This window comes from Puma concolor, chromosome B3 (genome assembly GCF_028749965.1).
Source record: "Puma concolor isolate L17-30 chromosome B3, mPumCon1.1.hap2, whole genome shotgun sequence".
Lineage (NCBI taxonomy): Eukaryota > Metazoa > Chordata > Mammalia > Carnivora > Felidae > Puma > Puma concolor.
This window is the reverse complement of record NC_141672.1, coordinates 119,329,445-119,349,225: the sequence shown is the minus strand read 5'-3', so window position 1 is coordinate 119,349,225 and position 19,781 is coordinate 119,329,445. Positions and strand designations below refer to the sequence as shown.

General features: G+C 54.5%; 1 protein-coding gene across 2 annotated transcripts in view; it reads left to right on the top strand.

The window, feature by feature from the left end:
* PSTPIP1 (proline-serine-threonine phosphatase interacting protein 1) overlaps positions 1-19,781 on the top strand; it is a 46,989-nt gene that overhangs the window by 11,595 nt on the left and 15,613 nt on the right. Inside the window, exons 2-5 of one of the 2 annotated variants that reach the window (XM_086711278.1) lie at positions 8,739-8,839; positions 9,187-9,261; positions 18,007-18,041; positions 18,275-18,381. In XM_086711278.1, the coding sequence (XP_086567404.1) occupies positions 8,739-8,839; positions 9,187-9,261; positions 18,007-18,041; positions 18,275-18,381 (318 nt within the window). The remainder of the gene's footprint in view (positions 1-8,738; positions 8,840-9,186; positions 9,262-18,006; positions 18,042-18,274; positions 18,382-19,781) is intronic. The other variant, XM_086711279.1, reaches the window with a different exon arrangement.

The following is a 19,781-nucleotide window of genomic DNA, read 5'->3' as shown; positions in this document are numbered from 1 at the left end:
TTCCCTCACCCTCGGCCACTGGCATCTGCTTTCTACTCCACCCAGTGCTAGATCTAGGGAGTCCCCACTGCCACACCAGCTTGGTGGGGCCAGTGCAGAGGGACTGTGTGACCTGAGCAATCATCCACTTGCTGAGCCTCAGGTGCTCATCTGTAACAGGGGGCGATAAGAATAGCACAGGCCTGACATTCCAGGGGGTGCTGAGGATTAGAGGTGATAATGGATTTAGAGCACTGACCTCTACCTGTCTGCATCCCACCCAGCTCCCATCCCCTGAACTCAGAACCTGGCGAAGCTTCCCTTTACCTCCTGGGAAGGTCCCACACCTGCTCATGAGTCTCTCCTCCAGCTGGCCTTAGGCTACCTCTTCAGACACCTGCTCCAGCCTCACTCAGATCTCACCGTGACCACTTAGAGCTCTGTGCGTTAGACTTCCAGTCTTCTAAACCTCAGGGGCCCATTCCCACCCGCAGGCTTCTGCCTGGACTTGTGTTCACTCCCTGTCCCTTCCCTTTTCTAATCTTTCTACACGTTTTGGTTTCATAAAGCAGTAGGAAGAAGTGGGGGTCGAGCTACTCCTTTAAGACTTGCGAATGCATAAGGGAAGTGGGCAGGACTTCACAGACTGGGGGAGGGGAGTGTGGTAGCCAAGACCTTTCCTTCCTGATAATCTGAGGAGGCTTATTTAAAAGAACAAAGCTTTCAAACCAGACAGACTTTGGTTGAAAGCCAGGCCCGCCCACACAATTGCTGATTGGGCCTGGACAAGTTACATAACCTCTCTCATTCTTGCTTTCCTCAAACAACAGCACCCTGTGGTCAGTATTACTAAGATAAGTGTTTCCCTATGCCCCCCCCACCCGCCACCGTCTCCCCACCCGCACACATGGTAGGTCCTCTTCTGGTGCTAGTGTTGCCCCCCATACCTGGTTATGTGGGATCCCTGAGAAGCTCTGAAAGTTCACAGGGCTCTGTCAGGGCCCCTGAAAGGCTCAGGGTGACTGCTGGCCATAGGCTGAGGGGCCAAGACATCTCAGGGCCCCTGCCAACCAGGGGACTCTACTGCTTGGCTGCTTGGGTGAAGGCCCCTGAAGGCCCCGGGGAGGTGGTCAGACTGGGCTCAGTGGAGAAGTGGAGTCCTCTGGAAACTCATTTCTTTTTTATAAATTTATTTATTTAAGTTTATTTATTTTGAAAGGGAGAGAGAGAATCCCAAGCAGGCTCTGCACTGTTAACGCAGAGCCCGATGCGGGGTTTGAACTCATAAACCGTGAGATCGTGATCTAAACCAGGGTCTAGAGATGCTTAATCAGCTGAGCCACCCATATGCCTCTGGAAACTCATGTCTAATCTCAAGCTCCTGTCAGCCTAGCTGACCCCAGTGTAGCTCATCTAACCACATTCAACATGCTTTTGTTCTTTTAAAAATAAAAGTCCACCTTTACCTTCTTGAATCTCTCCCTCTGACACCTACCCTGGGCCATCTTAGAAAAACTACAAATCACCCCACATTTATCTGCTTATGCATGGACCCCTCAATCCTTGGGCCAGGGAAACTTAGACCCAGCTGAGACCTCTCTGCAGAATCCCTAACCTGCTTACAGACCCCTGTGACAGGGTGCTCTCCACCTGGTGAAGCAGCATACCCTGTGTAGCCATGTTTGGGATCACTTGGGCTTTTGGGAAGCCCTTGTGCTGATCTGGAGTCGGCCTCCCTCTCTCTATCTCCATGAGTCCTGGCTTGGGCCTCTGGGGACACCAGCCACAGACACTCCTTCTGTTCCTGATAGCCCCACAAAGGTCTGCAGGTGACAGTGTTCCTCACCAATTCCCCAAGGGCCTTGGCTTGGGACCCTGTCTTTACCCACCTGCCACCTGCTTTACAACAGGTATGCAACTAGCTTGCTTACTGAAGTCTCTGGTCATCCATCCAACCATCCATCCATCCAAGCCATACCTGAGCTTTTGGCCCTTTGCCTTCCTCAATTTGCCAACTAAGAATGGTGGAGATTAGCCCCACTGTGAGGAAGTAGCTGTGGGGCAGTGGAAAGACCCTGGCTACTATTCATTGACTGATCCTCCCTGAGTCTCAGTTTCCTTATCTGTACAATGGGGATGATAATACTGCTTTAAGAAGTAGAGGGGATGGGTCTGTCTGGTTTATATAAAGGTGCTGAGTAATGAATCATTGCAATGCAAGCCAGTGATCTGGTCCCCTCCATGGGGAACCTCAGGAGCCAGCAGTCTTAAAGCCACAGCCTCTCGAGGGCCTCCCTAAGACATTTCTTTAGCCCTTGTCCAATGTATTTGCTGTGCAGATTCTGGGCTCTGGGACCCAGCAAGAGAACAGACCCACTTTCTGCCTTCATGGAGCTGCCTTCTGGAGAGTTCAGTGCTCATGTCAGGTTTCCTGTCTTTAGGCTTTGGTTTCTCAGTCCACAGAAGACTGGCAACAGTAAACTGTGGCCAGTAAACTGGCCATGGGAGGCACACTGGCTGCAGAGGTCCCTTCAGTGAAAGTAGTGTGCGAGAGGATAGGACAGTGCGGCTGGCACCGTGCCGCCCCTGATGCCTGCTCAGGCCACTGTCTGGGGCTTCTGGGGTGAGAAGAGTGAGTCTAGTCTCCTGTTCTGTCTCCTCTCCTGCTGATAAAAGGTGGTTTTCCACAAAAGGCAGGGGCAGGGGTGTCTGGGTGGTTCAGTCGGTTAAGCCTCTTTGGCTCAGGTCATGATCACATTGTTCAGGGGTTTGAGCCCTGTGTGGCGCTCTGTGATGACAGCTCAGAGCCTGCAGCCTGTTTTGGATTCTGTGTCTCCCTCTGTCTCTGCCCCTCCCCAGCTTACGCTCTGTCTCTCAAAAATAAGTAAACATTCAAAAAAAATTTTTTTTTTAATGGTTGGAGCACCTGGGTGGCTCAGTTGATTGAGCATGTGTCTTTAGCTCAGGTCATGATATCGTGGTTCCTGAATCTGAGCCCTGCATTGGGCTCTCTGCTGTCAGCCTATCAGGGCAGAACCCCCTTCAGATCTTCTGTACCCCTCTCTCTGCCCCTCCCCCACTCGCACTCTTCCAAAAATAAATATTTCTTTTTATTTAAAAAAATTTTTCTTTAATGTTTATTTATTATTGAGAGACAGAGCACAAGCAGAGGAGGAGCAGAGAGAGAGGGAGACACAGAACCTGAAGCAGGCTCCAGGCTCCGAGCTGTCAGCAAAGAGCCCGACGCGGGGCTTGAACTCACAAATTGTGAGATCATGACCTGAGCCGAAGTCGGTCGCTTAACCGACTGAGCCACCCAGGTGCCCCAAATATTTCTTTTTTAAAAAAGGATAAAAATAAAGAATGAAGAGCCCATCAACCCAAGAGCATGCCAGACATTAGAAACATTTTCAACAAGAATGGTTAACATTTTGCAAAATGTTTTTTGAGCCCAGTAAGGTGCAAGCTGGCAACTTAACTTTTCTTTCTTCCACCTTCTAAAGCCACTGTTAGCTTTCCCTTCCCCATGCCTGGGCATGTGTTAGAGCTTTTCTAGTCCTTTTCTAGTCTCAGTATAACTCACTCCAGCTCTATCTCATGTCACAAGTTCACTGTCTTGCTCAGTTGAACACTCCACATTGGGAGCCTACGATGGGGAAGAACAGGGTTCGTTTCTTCATTTGCTGTGTTCTACCCATACCCACTGCTGGCTACTTCTGGTGTCTCCGCAGCTGTGGTGAGGTGTGGGCTCAGTGACTCTAAAGGGGTGAAAGGTGGTAGCTGGCAATGGCCCAGCAGGTGGCAGATTTCCGCAGGCCAGCTCTTGCTCTCCTGGGTACTTCGGCTGGTTCCTCGGTGTCCCCATTCCCCCACCGAGTCTCCCCCTGTTCTGCTGCCTGCACCTGTCCACTTCTGACCCCTCTTAGTTGCACCCAGCAGTCCCCTCCACACAGCCCCTTGCGGTGGCTCCTTCCTCCTTGTCAGCAAGGTCTCATGGGCAGAAAGTCACAAGATGGCTCTTCCCAGCTACCTTCCACAGCCTCTACTTGGTCCCCAGAAAAATATCAGTGCTAATTCCTGGACAGGCCAACCCTCTCACCCTGCTGTCTGTTGGGGGTGGCACCAGGCTGGCAGGCAGGGACAGGGCAGGGCCTGGGGAGCTACAACTTGCGGAGCAGCTGCTGAGCTTGGGGAACTGCAGAGAGGCAAGAGATTGAGAGGGTAAGAGCCAAGATCTTGCCCTGGGAGAGCTGGGTTCAAATCCGGGCTGTGTCCTGCAGGCTCTGGGCAAGTTAGGTGAACTCCCTGGGTTCCATTTTCCTCACCTGTAAAATGTGGGTAATAATCCTTAGCCTCATACCCTACTTAGGGCATGCTCTGATCTCTGTTCACCATTCTCACCTTTGCATATTATTTCATTGGCTTCTCAGATCAACCATAAGTGGTGGGAACTGTTGGGCCCATTTTACTGGACCAGAGGTGTGAACTGACAGCTAGTCTGCTGATGTCTGTACAGTCTCTCAGACCAGGCCTGGGCACCTTCCCTGACTGTGTAGGTCTGCCTGATGGGGCTGTGCCCTAGAGGGGAGAGGTTGGTCTCTTCCCACTTCCTTCATGAGGAAACCAAGTCCCACAAAGGGAAATGGCATGCTCAGGCCCTGGTCTCTGTGGCCTAGCCCCTGCAACCACCAAGAGTGCTATGGGTAGGGGCACCTGGGTGGCTTAATCGGTTAAGCGTCTGACTTAGGCTCATGTCATGATCTCACGGTTCGTGAGTTCGAGCCCTGCATTGGGCTCTCTGCTGACAGAGGAGCCAGCTTCAGATCCTTTGCCCCACCTCTCTCTGCCCCTCACCCACTCTCTTTCTCTCTCTCTCAAAAATAAATAAAACACTTAAAAAAGAAAAAGGCGATGTGGGTAGGAAAAGGGTGAAGTCATGGTGGGTACAAAGGCTGTTTTTCTATCCACCCAAGTGGGAGCATGGCAGGGCCCAGCCCAGAGCACAGGCCTGGACAATGGCTGTCACCTAGACCCACCTAGAGAAGGAAGCAGATGGGCTGTCCCCGGGTAGAACAGAGCACCCAGGCCTTCCCCACACTGCCTTGAGGCTGAGGCACAGATATGATTCCACTTGCTCAGAGCTTTCCTGAGCATTCCTTTTAGAGCCTTGGGAGACATCTTTCAGCCCTGATCTGGCTCCTCTGTGGGGAAAGGGAGGCCCAGAGTAGCCACACAAATGTGATGGCAAGTCCCCACATCTGGCTTGTGCAGGCCTCCCAAAGGAGGGGACAGTACCTTCTCACCACCTGGCGTCATACCCCAGAGTGGCTTACTGTAGGTGCCACTTGGTGGGGATGGGGCATGGCTTCTGGCCACTTGCTGGTTCTTAGTGTGCACATCTGCAGAGCCCGCGTGGCCCTTCTCCAGGGAAGAGTTTCTCTGACCTAGCCTGGGCACAGACCTGGTCTCTGTGAATCCATGGTAACTGAATGATAGCCCAAAATACAGCTTTGATTTAAGCTGGAAAGAATTTGAGTAATCATTTTCCAAAGTTATTTTTTAAAACTAGTTTTTGATGTTTCAACATGAAAAACAGTGCTGGACTATCTATTGAATGACTGGTGTAGGTATGTGGGCTTGGGGACAGGCCGACCTAGATTCATATTCCAGATTCTGACCGTTACCATTTGGGTGATCTTGGGTAGTCATCTCCCCCCTTGGGGCATCTTCCTTACCGTCCTAACCACCCTGGGTGTGTGGCGTTTTCAATGAGAAAACCCCTGTGATGTTCACAGTGCACTGTGTGGCCAGTAGACTTCACCACGATCAAGGCCATGGGTGGGTTTCAGGCAACAGAGGCTGTGAGTAGATGGAAGGAGGTGAATGGCCCTGCCTGGTGGCTTCTGCATTGTGGAAACGTCAGCCGGTACAGGAGGGGGGCTGACATGGAGCCCTTGGTACTCACAGGGTGGAACTGGGTGGGTGCTGGGAAGGAAGGCCAGGGTGGGCCCTGGCAGGGGTGACTGTGTGGCTGGGTCCGGGCCTGTGAACTTGCAGAACTGATTGATTATCTAACTGAATGATTGGTTCATTCGTTTCCTCAATAGCAGCCTGAGCAGGACTCTGCCCAGCTCTGAATAATGAGTCAGAACCCACTCCCTGGAGGAGGTGGCGGAGTAGGGGCTAAGGAGGAGGATGCAGGCTGGGGGAAGGGGAGCAGTGCTGAGAAGGAGCAGCCCTGGGGGAACCAAGCACTTCCTCGGAACAATCTAGTCACTTGCGACAGTGGCTCACTTGGCCACAGCCACTGCTAGCACCACTGTGGCTCTGAGCAAAGGCTAGACAAGATTCTTGAGCCTACAGCGCTCTGGGGACTTGAGCTCCTGGGGACCCAGCCTGAAGGGCCTTGCTACCTTCTGCATCCTACAGAATGGCCAGTGTAGGTTTGGTTTTGCTTCTTTCCACTCCGGGAGTCTCAGTAAGGACGGAGGGGCTTCCCTGGAGAGTTGGGGTCGGGCGGGGGCCTAGGAGGGAAGAACAGAGCAACCTGCTGTGGTGGGGTGTGGGGCAGGGTACAGAATCTGCCAGCTCTGCCCTCTCTCCAGAGGCTTCATGGAGAGTGACAGGGCCCCTGCAAGTCCACATTCTTGTCCTGCCTCTGCCTGTGTTTCCTGAGGTAGGTCCTTCCCTTCTCTGGCCCTCAGTTTCCCTGGGACTGGGGGGCACTGGACAAGATACTTCCCAGTTTGGTGGTCTGTGGAATTCAGTCCTGAATGGTGGTGTCCAGCTCAGAGTGCCTCCCTTGTGGGGAGAAGGCAGGAGGCTGAGGCTCCAGATTCCTTTTCCTCCCGGGCTGTCGTAGCCTTCTGCCAGGGGCGTTTGGAGGGAGAGCAGAGGCTGAGAGGTGGGAAACCAGGGTCTGCTGACCAGTTAGTGGGCAAGTGGCCACTCACAAAAACCACAGAAATGAAAGCCTGGCCCAACCACACCAGCCTGGGGGCTGATGCCTGATCCAGGACAGGCTGGCAGGGGTTAGTTAGGGGGACAACTTCCCCTGGAGCCCCAAATAGCCAGCCAGAGTCCAGGCACACTGCTTGAGATCCAGTCAGCAGCTGAGTTTGGGCCTCAGGGATTTCTAGGGATGCTTATGGAGGAGGGAATAAGTTTGGGGTCGTAGGTGAGCTATAGGCCTGGAGATTCCACTATTCTGAGTTTGCTGAGGGTGGCTGGGCCTGGCACAAGGCCAGTTGGGACAATTTGTGGAATTTCTGCCCTTTCTACCATGTTTATTCTACTTAGACCTGGAAGAACAGCACCTTCTCTCCCAGAACCTGGCTCAAATGCCTCTTCCTGTGGGAAGCTCTCCTTGATTTAGACTCCTCTCCTGACTTTCTCTACATGCCCATACACAGCATTTGAGGAAAGACATGGGGCAGGGAAAGGTGCACCACCAGCTCTTGACTCTAAGATGGGCTAGACTTACCTCCCCCAAGGTGTGGCCTTGGGAAAGCCCCACTGAATTGCTGAGGTCTGACATGGGGCTATGATGTGTGCACTCAGGAGAACAGGGACCCTTTCTCCAGTCTCTGAGGCTTTTGGGGGTCCATGGGGATGGAAAAGAAGACAGACTAGGTGCTGAATCTCAGGGATTGCCTCAATTTACAGTTGCCTGGCCAAGCATCCTGGGGGGCGGTCCTTCCCCAAGACTGGATGTGGGGGCCAGGCTCAGGTAAGAAATACACACAGAAGCCCCTGCTCTCAGCGTAATGTTTCACTACTTTCTCTTAGGATCAATCTCCCTCCTCTGTCAATCAGCCACGTGTGCAGCCTGGCCCCAAGACCCACTCCCTAGACCGACTCTTATAGTTCTTGACTATGAGGACTAAGTCCAGCACCAGCAGCTCAGAATGCATTCCAAGGGTGAGAAAGGAGAATCAGATTGGTCAGGAGCCCTGGGACAGGCTGAGAAAGTGCCAGGCAGCAGAGGGGCAGTAGTATCCAGGAGAACTCTCCCAAATGCCCCTCTCCCCACTGTCCTGTTTCAGGGCTGGCCCTAAGGTGCTAAGCATGTGTCAGGTGTCCTGGGTGTGTTAGGATGTGCCTGCATCCTGATGCAAGTCACTCTCGATGCCCACCTTGCCAGGTGGGTACAAGACGGTTACGGGAGCCCACACAGAGCCTGGCGTGGCATCTGGCACACGGTTGTTGATGGAGACACGATTGGTGCAGTTTTTCGCAGAGGCTGTGCGGTGTAGAGGCGGAGAGCATGGACTCCAGCCTGACAGCCTGGGTCCAACGCCAGGCCTACTGCTGCCAAGCTGTGTCACTATGGGCACACCGTACCCATCCGTGCCTCATTGTTCTCACTTGGACAACCGAGATAATAGGGTTATTGGGAATGTGACAGAAACGGGCCCTGCTGGGCACCCTACGGGGTTGTCATTACCAGGCCTTGGAGACGGCCCTCCCCGTGGCCATCTTGTGTGAAGCTGATGTGTCCCAGACTGTGAGCGCCATGGTGCGTAGGGCTCACACACCTGGCACCACCACAGACAGGGGCCCCGCAGTGCGAAACCACATCCTGAAGCCCAAGAGCTCGTCTTTGAGTGGGAGAATGGAGGCAGACAGGCAGGGCAGGCCCCAGACGCTGGACACAGACTTTTCCTGGATGTCAGCAGAGTCCTTGCCAGGACCCCCAACTCAGTGCCCCTCCCAACCCACACAGCGGCACTCACGCGTCCCGCTGTCTCGTGTTCCAGTGCAGGGACTTCACGGCCCACACAGGCTATGAGGTGCTGCTGCAGCGGCTGCTCGACGGCAGGAAGATGTGCAAGGACGTGGAGGAGCTGCTGAGGCAGAGGTGAGCCAGCCACTGGGCGGGGGCCGGCAGGGTGTGGGCTGTCCTCCTGGCTCTGTGGGAAAAGACAGCGAGGCCACCCTGCTGTTGGAAGTGTGACTCTCCTGGTTTTCCCAGCCAGGGCCTCCCCTCATGAGCAAATGATCTGATGTCCCCTCAGATGTGCGGGTATTTGGCCCAACATGTATTTGGAAGGAGGGCTGGGAGCCAAACTTTGTCAAGGAGGGCCTGCAGGCTCAGCCTGCCCCAAGAGGCTGAGTGAGTGGACCCTCAGCTTCCACCACTTAGATATCTAAGGGAGCCGCAGCCAGCAGAAGTAGAGGGACAGTGACCACACTTTGTTCTTGCAGGGCCCAAGCAGAGGAGAGGTATGGGAAGGAGCTGGTGCAGATCGCCCGGAAGGCAGGCGGCCAGACAGAGATCAAGTAAGAGGCCCCGTGCCCTGGGCTCCCTCCTCCTTGTCCAGGCACTTCTGGGCTCTTGGATGGGGTTTAGGACTTCCTGGCTTGGGGTGGACCTGGGAGGGCCTGGAAGGGTCTGGATGGCTCCAGGGCGGAGATGCCTGGAGGACAAGTCTCTTGGCTTACAGGGCATTCTGGGTGAGGTCAGGTTCTGCGTAGGGGAGAACACCCTGCTGTCTCAGTGCCGAGAAGACTCTGGGCAGGGGGCAGAGACTGTCCTCAGGGGTTTGTAGCACAGCCAGCGGCACCCGGACAGCCTCCACCCAAGTCCTGAGAGCCCTGAGGGCCAGGTGACGGGCCCTCCACTGATTGCTCAAGCCCCGCTGTGGCCTTGGCTTAGCCTGGGCTTCAAGGGGACAGGTGTGGCCAGAGACAGTGGCGGGAGGGGATACACCTGGGTTCCAGAGACATCTCATCATCCAACAGTTGTGGGATCTCAGGCTGGCCACTGACACTCTCTGTGCCTCCATTTCCTCAACAGTGAGCAGAATAATAATACAACCTTCATCAAAGGATTAATAGAGTCCAGGGGCTTGGTTCAGGCCCGGCTCAAAGGGGAGACAATAGGAGTAGTTCTGCTGTGAAGCAGGGGTCTTCTCCAGCCCCGAGGCCTGGGTCCCAGTGTGCAGACTGGGGGATAGGGAGGCAGTAGAGAGAGCAGGATGATTTGAGAGCCCCTGAAGGACTTTCTAACAGTAAGTCTTGTGGCTGCCTTGTGAAGGTGTCGAGTCTCCCCCTGGGTGAGCACCTCCTACCCAGGAGCCCCACCTATGGGGTCTGCAGCTGCCATAGCAACCCCTTGGAGGTCAAGCCTATGAGTATCTGGCTCTGCACAAGGGGAGTGACCCGAAAGGCTGTCAGCTCCAAAACTTGGAACGAACCCAGGTTCCTTCATTTTGAGCCTTGAACATACAACACTTTCTGGGTCTTCTAAAGATATGTGGGACCATGCCTGGTTTCTGCTTCCAGAAACTGGAGCCAGAGAAAACACAGGAAGAGCTGGAGGAAGGTTTAAAAGTGGTGTGAGCCAGGGGAGATTAATGCTCAATGCCCAAAGGTTTGTGCTTTGACCAGAAAGCACAAACACAGCCCTGGAAGTAAGAATGCATGAGGTCTAGTCCCCACCTGGCCTTTATGAGCTATGTGACTGTGGGCAAGTTGAGTTTGGTTCTCATTTGCCCACTCTAGTGGGCTGTTTACCGATAAACAGGACAGGGCTGGGGTTAGATGCAGGCTGGGTGCAGAGGAAGGCTCAGGGCATGGTAAGGAATGAATGAAAGTCTGATGTAACCCTTCTTTGTCTTCCCTGGGGAAGGGGAGCTGAGGGAGTACGACCCAGGAGGCATCCCTTTCTGCTTCCTGGCCACCCAAGCCAGATGGGAAAGGTCACCTCTTCTGGGGGTTGGATAGAGAGGGTGTTCCGGGCAGGGCCATGACAGGAGACCAGGCTGTAGGGCACACTCATACTCAGAAGCCTGTGAGTCACTGGGGACTTAAACAGAGAAGGAGAAGCCACTGAAAAAGAGAACGAAATGGAAGGGGAGCCAGGTGGACTGCGGGAAATGCAGGAGGTACACAGTATCTTGCCCCATTGTAGGATTAAGAAGTGGCCAGGGGAACGCTCTAGGTGGTCCTGATCCCCTGCATGGCTGTAAGAGGCCAAGTGGGGCTAGGTCTGCCCTGCCCCATGTACTGTGTGGCAGTGGGGTGGTCACTACACCTCGCTGACTCCTGGGCTGGGCTGTGAAAGAGGAGTCGCCCCCAGGAGCTGCTCTGGAGTCACGATGTCAAGCAGAAAGTACCAGGCCATGGCAATGCTCAATAAACAGTGGGGTTCTTTATGGTCTTACCGGCCCCTGTGTAGGTCAGATAAGTTGGGCTCACCCTATTTAGTTTAGGGCTGAGAAGCCTGACTTGGTGGTCTAGACCATTTCCTTTGAGGCCCAGCCCCTCCCTGGCCCAGAAAGCTAGAAGCCAGTATCACTGGAGGGTCAGCCTTCATCTAAGGTGGGAGCATCAGTGGTAGAGTCCCAGCCCAGAGCAAGGGGTAGGGTCAAGGTCTGCCTTGCTGCCCACCAAGGAGGAGCTGGAGCCTAGGCCGGAAACACCAGGCTCCATGGGTCAGTCTGCCCAGCAGCAGGAAAGGCAGAAATAAAACCCACATCCCTGTGCACAGGGATATGCACAGAGCAGGCGGGGGTGGTGGGGGAGAGCCAGCAGGGCCCCAAGCTCACTATTAGGCTCAGATGGTCAGAACAGGGTGGACTGGGGAGGGCACCTCCTGGGAGAGACAGAGACAGAGGGGAGATGTCAGAGACCTTGCTGAAGGTGGGCAAGGTCAGGACACGTTCAGAGCCAGTGGGTGACAGGGGCAGGAGCTGAACCCATCTCAGTTCACCTGCTGCCTCCCTCAGAGTCATGCCCTATGCAGCTCCCAGCTCAGCTGACTGCACATACTAGGTGCTCAATAAGTGTTGCTATTGAGCCATGTGGCATGTACTAGGATTAGTAAGACTCTTCAGTCATTCCTTTCTTTAACTGGGGGCCAAGCATCCATCATCCATCCATTTATTCAGCAAGCATTTATGGAGCACCTACTATGTGTCATGCCCTATGCTGGGTTAGGAGGATTCAAGAATTTAAAAATAATGTAAAGTAAATGGTCCTACCACCCTGAAGCCAGACTCGAACACACTGAGCGGAACCTTCCCAATCCTTTCCATTAGAGCCTCCCTTTAGGGCCTTCTCATGCCCTACCTCCTCTAGGAGGTCCTCCCAGACACTCAGCTTTGTGTGACTGTTAGAGTCTTGGATTAGACCAGGTCACCCTGTCCCCTACCAACCTGGAGGGCTCTTTGTGGGGAGAGTGAAGGGTGGCCATGACAACATGGGTCACCTCCTTGTTTTCATGGAGACTTGTGGGGGCTGTGTTTGAGGTTTGCACCGGGGAATGGCCTGCTATTCAACATGCGGCTGGCGACTCATCCTCTAGGGCCCATCCCCTGGTAGGGTGGAGCTCCCCGCCTCCCCACGGCCAACCCTCCTGGGTCCCGTGAGATGCTCATTCTTAGCTCTATGGAGGGCAAGTAGAGGGCTGGGGGGTGCACAGGCTGGGCAGGAGCAAGTGGGGAGAACAAAAGCTGGGGGGTTAAGTGACCCCAGAAGAAGCCCAGTGAGAGCAAAGACAGCAGAGTGGGCCAGTCTCCCTGACCTCTGCTGCCAGAAGATGCAGCATTTCTGCATTATCCTCGGACCTCAGCCTGGCCAGAAACCTCTCTCAGGCCTGGAGGCTCAGCCATATACATTAAAGGGAGGCTCCCCCCACCGTTAAATAATTTCTAACATTCACCTCCTTCACACACGGACTCAGCAAACACCTCCTGGGCAGGGGCAATGGAGAACACACATATGAGACCCAGTCCCCAAACTAAGGGATCCCCACAAGCCCTCTCAGTGCATTTTAAAGACCTTGTTCAATGAGTGAAGGGCTTATCCATTGATATCCATTATCCAAGCTTATCCAAGCTTAAACTCCATGTCCTTCTCTGCAGAAAGTTCGCTTGGACTCTCCCTTCCAGCCTCCAGGCCTTTGCTCTGCTGGCTGCTCTCATTTCTCCCCTGTCCAGTCCTCATCTTGCCTCGGGAGGGGTGCTGGGGTGCCACGTGCTCCCAGCAGCTGCAGAGGGCAGGCATTCTGGAAATAGAAGGAAATCAAGGCTGAAAGGGCTGCGGCCAACTTCCTGTGAGCCCCTAGGCAGCTACCGCAGGCCAGGATAGCTCCTCAAAGGCCGTGAATTTGAGCCCCTGCCTCACTGTTTGGCCACTGCCTAAAATGCTGTGCTTTTCCTGTCAGAAGCGGTTTTGTTTTTTGTTTTTTTTTCATGATCTCTTTTCTGAGCTCAGAAAATGAAGACATGCTGTTGGTGTTAGAGGGAGAGAGGCAGGCCCTGTTCCCATCAGGGGTCCTCTGACACAAGCTCACTGAGGCCCAGCCTCCAGCACAGAGGTGAGAAGAGTCTGCTCCTGTAAGCTGGGAGGCAGGAGCCTCCTGGCCAGTAGGTGGGCAGGGGTAGGCATGTCTAGGCAGGGGTATGAGGTAGTGGGGAGGATATGGAAGGACATGTTTACACTGGCAATTTAGACCGTGTTTGAGCATGGCATTTCAGGCTCTGTGTCCTGACAGCCAAGTCAAAAAAAGGACAATGGGATGAGTCACACATGAGGACATTGGTGGCAGATAACACAGGATAGAGGCCTGCATGGGGCCCCGCCCTTACCGTGCGAGAGAGACACAATAGAAGAGAAACTCTAGGAGGTCCTAGTGGCAAGAGGGAGGCAAGCTACAAGACGCCATCTTTTCTGGGTCTCATGGAGCAGAGGAAAACTTCAAATGCTCCCCAAGTCCTTCACAAGATCAGAGATGAAGGCTGTTCTCCAAGGGAGAATTGTGGCTAACCCACAGTGGGCTGCCTCTGGTCCCAAGAACAGTGAAGTATCCCCTCCCCCATAGAACAGAGGCTACCTTCTTGAAAGTCTGGGGCCAAGAAAGAGAGGTGGTGTCCTGGGCCCTGTTGTGTGAGTGGAGCTGTAGTGGCTGGAAGATCCCCAGCACCAGGAATGCGTGGGGCTGGGCGGGAAGGACCACAGCCCAGAGGTGAGCAGGTAGGGAACATGGAGAGCTCATAGCCTGCAACCCTACCCCACTGTCCCAGGTAGAACGAGGGTGGCCTCATCCGTGCAGCCCTAAGGGGCAGCAAGCTGGCAGACAAACAGGAGCCCAAGACGAGAATGGATTCTGTCACCATCAGGACTGTGCTGGGTGGGAACGGAGAATGTCCACGTGGCAGTGCTATGGACTCAGGGGCTCCCAGAATCCATTCTGGGGGGTAGGGAGGGGTGTAGGGAGAAGGACCAGCTGTCCCAGGAGGTTGTGACTCCTTACCGTCACCCCAGGGCCATGGGCCAAGGAGGGTGGGTCAGGGTAGGTTTGGGATTGAGAAAGGACTTGGTATTTATCAAATACTGAATTTGTTGCCCTGGACTACAAGCCTGGGGACAAGGTGGGGAGGAGAACCAGCCCTTGCCCCTGTTTAGTGGGCTCACAGGTCAGTGCAGGGACAGATACTCAATGCATCACCCCAAGGTGACAACAGGGACAAGTGCCCAGAAGAGACAGAAGAAGAAGACCTGCAAAGATGTTGCACATAAGGAATCAGCACGTGCAAATGCCCTGAGGCAAGAATGAACATGGCGAATAGAAGGAACTGGTGGGTGGCCAGGTGACCAGGTAGCCCAGAAAACAGGCCTAATAGGTGAAGCTGGAGGCATGGAGCTGATGAGGCAGGGGCCAGGGTGGCGGCAGTGAGGTGGATGGATAAGAGATTTAGGAGGTGAGAAGGTAGATAGTGCAGGGGGAAGGAGAAGGTAGAGACAAGGATGACTCCTGGTCTCTGGTGTGTACAGCCAGGTAGAGGGTGATGCCTTTGCTGAGAGGGGAACCTTGCTGAGAACAGAGTTTTGTGGGGAGCTGAGTCCAGTTTTGGACACTGCACTTGAGGTGTCTGTGAGCCGTGAGATCTAAAAAGAGGTGAAGACCAGGCTGTGGGCGTTCAGGCCCTGAGTTCTGGCAGGAGATGTGGTCGTGAAGTAGTTGGGGCCTGAAGGTGGTGTGGGTGAGGGCTGGTGGTGGGGGAGGGGCCCCACTGAGTCTGGAGAGGCTCTCACCGTGAATAGAGAGACTGAGGCAGGACATGAGTGTGTGGGTAGGCAGAGGGGTTGGAGGTGTAGCCACCGGCAAGGCATCAATTCAGTCAGAGAAGAGTCCTGACCCTTCATCCCCAGGGCAGGTGGGGTCACCCTGGCAGTCACCCCTCCTTCCTCTGGTGAGAAGCAGAGGGCTGGCCTTGCCATCTTACCTGTTATGTGGCCGTGGATCACTTTCTTCACCTCGCTGATGCTTGTTTTTCTCACCTGTAAAATGCGGATAAGGATGAGACCCTCCCTGGCAGAGCTGTGAGGATTAAATAATTTAGGCCAGCCATTCTCACATTTGAATGTACATCATCAGCACCCGGAGGCTTGTGAAAACAGGGTGCTGGGCTCCACCCCAGAGTTTCTGCTTCACGAGGACTAAGGTGGAGCCCAAGAATCCGTATTTCCAACCCGCTTCCAGCTGATGGTCATGTGGCTGGTCTTCAGACCACCCTTTGAGATCCACTTAGCTTAGGGCAAGGGGCCTGGCATTGACCAGACAGACCCCACACAGTTCTCTTCTAGGCCCGGATCGCCGTGACTTCTACCAGGTTGCTGATCCTCATTGGCCTCAGTTTCCCTAACTGTCCAATGAGAGGAGGGAGCCCCCTGGAAAGCCTGCCTTGCAAGGACTGCGGGACCCTGGCAGGAGGGCCAGAGTCCAGGGCTGTCCCGGGCGGGCGTCATGAGGCCATATGGCCACCAGGGGGCGTGCGTGCCACTTGGCAGAGAGGCAGGGAGGGGAGCACAGTGCTGGCTGGGTAGAGAGCGGCAGAGGATGTGGCCAGAGCCTGGGTGACTCGCTGCTGCCTCTGTGTGACCACAGCAAGCCTGGCCACACTCTGGCCCCAGTTTCTCGCTCTGCCTCGACTGACCGAGCCTCCAGGTGCAGAAGGAGCTACAGCTTACTTTGCATCCTTGGTTAAGGGACAGAGTTAACTCAGGCCAAGATATTTACCCCTGAGAGAGCAGAGAAGTACCGCCTTAGGTCCAGTCTGCAATGCCTGCACACCGTCTCTCTGTGCACTTGGAGACTTGGCACCCATGGGCCCATGCCCACACACCTGCTGGTGAACACAGGCTGCCCCTCCTGCCTTGGGGTTTGGGGAGGTGAGAAGGGAGCCCAGCCTATGGTGCTACCTCAAGAGAACCCCTACCTGAAAGCAAAACTGGGGAGGTTCCTGATAAGTGGGGAAACTGGTAAGCTCTTACGTGGGGTAGTTTAGAGGCCAGCTCAGGTCAGGTTCAGGACAGGGGTGTGCAAATGTGGGCTCAGGGGAGGGTTGCACAACAGCAACCGGGTCCCGACAAGGTACTTTATACATATTAATTCATTTATTCCTCACAAACATCGTGTTTGTGCTATTATCCTCATTTTACAAAAGGGGAAACTGAGACACAGAGAGAGTAAGTAACTCGCCCGAGGTCCCACAGAGTGAGTAGCCTGGACTGAACCGAGGCTGTCTGGCTCCAGGGTCTGCTTCTAATGCATGTGGGAGCACAGAGCAGGGAGCCCCTGCCGAGGCCCTGCTGCTTTCTGAGGCTGGGATTTCGAGTCTCCTTCTTTCTCTACCAGGATGGGGAACTCACCCCACTGAGAGACCCTTAGCCCTGAGATCCAATGACCTGCAGAGAGGCATTCTCCCCTGCCAGTCCTGTTTCTGACCCAAGGAAAGGTTTGCCTCATGGCGCCCCATTACCTACCAGCAGACGGGACTGCTGTCCTGGGTGGGCTCCAACACCTTTGCTCAGGCACCAGCTCCATTTGTGGCCCTGGCAGGGCTGCTGGATAAAATACAGGACGCCCAGTTAAATTCAAATTTCGGATAAACAATAAATACTTTTTAAATGTAAGTATCCTCCAAGTATTACATGGGGGATACTTCTACTCAAGAAGTATTTGCTGTTTATCTGAAATTCAAATTTAACTGGGCATCCTGTATTTTCATTTGTTTTTTTTTTTTTTAACGTTTATTTATTTTTGATAGAGACAGAGCATAAATGGGGAAGGGGCAGAGAGAGAAGGAGACACAGAATCCCAAGCAGGCTCCAGGCTCCAGGCTCCAAGCTGTCAGCACAGAGCCCGACACAGGGCTCAAACTCACAAACCACGAGATCATGACCTGAGCCGAAGTCGGATGCTTAACCGACTGAGACACCCAGGCGCCCCTATTTTCATTTGTTCTGTCTGGCAGCCCTACCCTTGGATGTTCCTCACCGCCCCCCATGCCCGGGCTAGCCTCTCCCCTTCCTGCCCTCCCTGGCATCCCCTCTGCAGTGGACAATGCCATGTCTCTACTCTAGAATGGCCACCTTGCTGCCTCCTGACTCCTCCTGAGGGGTTCTCTCAGGAGCTCCAAGCTTAATGCACCCTATTGTACACTGCTCATGGGTCATGTACTCGCTCCTGGGTCCCCTCTCAGAAATGTCACCACTGTCTGCTCAGCCACCCCAGCCAGGGACAGGGACAGCCTCTCTCTGTCCTCACCTATATGTTCTGCTCATACTACCCTAAGACCCCACATTTCTCTCCTCTGGTATCCCTGTCCTGCTTGCCTTCCCCATCCAGCTGCTTCCAAAACATCCTCCAGGCCACTTGCCTAAAGCCAGGTCTGAATGCTGCTCTTTCCTACTTCAGCTCATCCTGAAGGCAGGTGAGGACCTCGTGGGGGAGGGACCCCACTGAGGGAGGGAGGGCCTTGAAAACATGCAGAAGCCAGGAACATTCTGGCACAGTGGAAAGGTTTGAGGGCTTTATCATTTCCAAAGAGAAGCTCCATCTTCCAGAAGGGGCTGAGTGGATGGTCACTGGGTCTGACCAGAGGGTCCCTTGCGCCTAGGTCAGTGTGTGTGAGCAACCTAGGGCCATCCTACCAAACATAACGTCCCTGGGGCCAGTGGGGGCTTTAGGATCTGTTGTGCCCTCCTTCTTCTGATCCTGGCCTTTCTGTCTTACAGCTCCCTGAGGGCCTCCTTTGACTCCCTAAAGCAGCGTAAGTCCCGACTGTCCTCAACCCCAGGCTGCAGGGTGACAGGACCTTCTGGGAACACCCCTGTCCCCATAGAGGGAGGTAGTTAGATCCTGGCGGGGGTGGGGTGCTCAGGCTGCACACAGCACTCTGAGGCTGGCAGAGGATTTGGGGGTATGGGGCTGAGGCTGGGCTAGTCCAGGCAGGAGTGAGTATGTGGGAGGCCGGGGCTCCACACCTCCATGCTCTGCCCCCAGAAATGGAGAATGTGGGCAGCTCCCACATCCAGCTGGCCCTGGCCCTGCGTGAGGAGCTGAGAAGCCTTGAGGAGTTCCGTGAGAGGCAGAAGGAGCAGAGGAAGAAGGTGAGGCGGGTGTTGGGGGTGGGCCCCGAGTGGGAGGTGGTCATCATCTCTGTGAAGTTGGGTGATGGAACTTGGAGATGAAGCCAATGAACGGTGGAAGACAGCACTCCAGGCTTGGGGATGAGGGTGACTTGAAGGCAGAGGGGATGCGTGTGGGCAGAGACGGGCCACTGGAATGAGGGCCCAGCATGCAGGCCTGAGAGCCCCACTGGAGGTCTTCTCCTGAGCTTCTCATGCCAGGAAGAGGGAAAGGCATTGGTCTTTTTGATTAGCCTACTATAATAGACTGTAGAAGTTCCGTGAGAGTTTGGGGGTATCTAAAGGAGGCAGCCTGAGTCACCAGAAACTGGTCCTGAGCTGAAGGGTCAAGGCTGTTTGTCTAGGACAAAGGCAGACTTGGTGGTTAGTCACGGGAGCCACTCTGTAGGGCTGCCCGGCTGAGAGGGGCCACAGATCCTGCATGGAGATGGGGGGTAGGGGTGTCATGCTGACCTCGGCATCCAAAGGTACTTCTCCTCCATGGGTAGCGCATAGCTGTCCCCAGATGGAGGGACTACATGGAAAGGAAGTAAGGTCCCCATCAAGGGAGATATGTAAGCAGAGTCTGGAGGCTATTTGTCAGGGAAGCTGAAGAGGTGGGGTGGAGAGTAGGCTCGGTGACCTCTCTGTCCCAGGGTCTCCTCCCAGGCTGGAGACTCTCTGACTGGCTGAGCCCATGGCTGCTGGGAAGGCAGCTGGGGACACGTGCTCAGCCTCACAAGGCCTTAGTGATGAGGGTGGCACCTGGACAGGATGGGACAGGCCAGCAGCACACAGAAACACTTCTTGCTTGGAGATGAAGGATCTTTGCAAACTCTCCGAAGAATTGAAAAATGGACAGGCCCACAAAATGGAGCTGTGAAGGGGAGGGCTTGCCAGCTCGTAGCTAAGGCCAGGCTGGGCCTGGGAGTCCCAGGCAAGCTCTTCTCCTCATTGTGCCTCAGTTTCCCTCTCACAGGCTGGGACACGTATGTGCATCTCCCAAGTTTTGGGGACCCAGCCCACAAGCAGGGCTCCTTCAGTCTTCTTCGACAGGCTCTGAGAAGTGGCTCTGGCCACAGAAATAGAGCATGACTGTACTCTATCTGCCCAGCCAGCCACCCGGGGTCTCAGGCTTTTAGGATTCTAAACTTGGAGCCCTGAGTGGACAGTTGGTCTCCCAAGCCAGCCCCAAAAGCTAGCTCTGCATCAAGGGGCTGAAGCAGGTGACCACTCTGAGCTGGGACTTGCCTCATGTGTGCAGGGCACCTGCTGAGACTGGCCCCAGGCTGGCTATTTTTAGTTTTTCTGTGGCCAGAGGGGCTGTAATGTCTGCAAAAGCTGTTCCAGACAGAGAGACACCTTCCCCAGGGTGGCCAGAG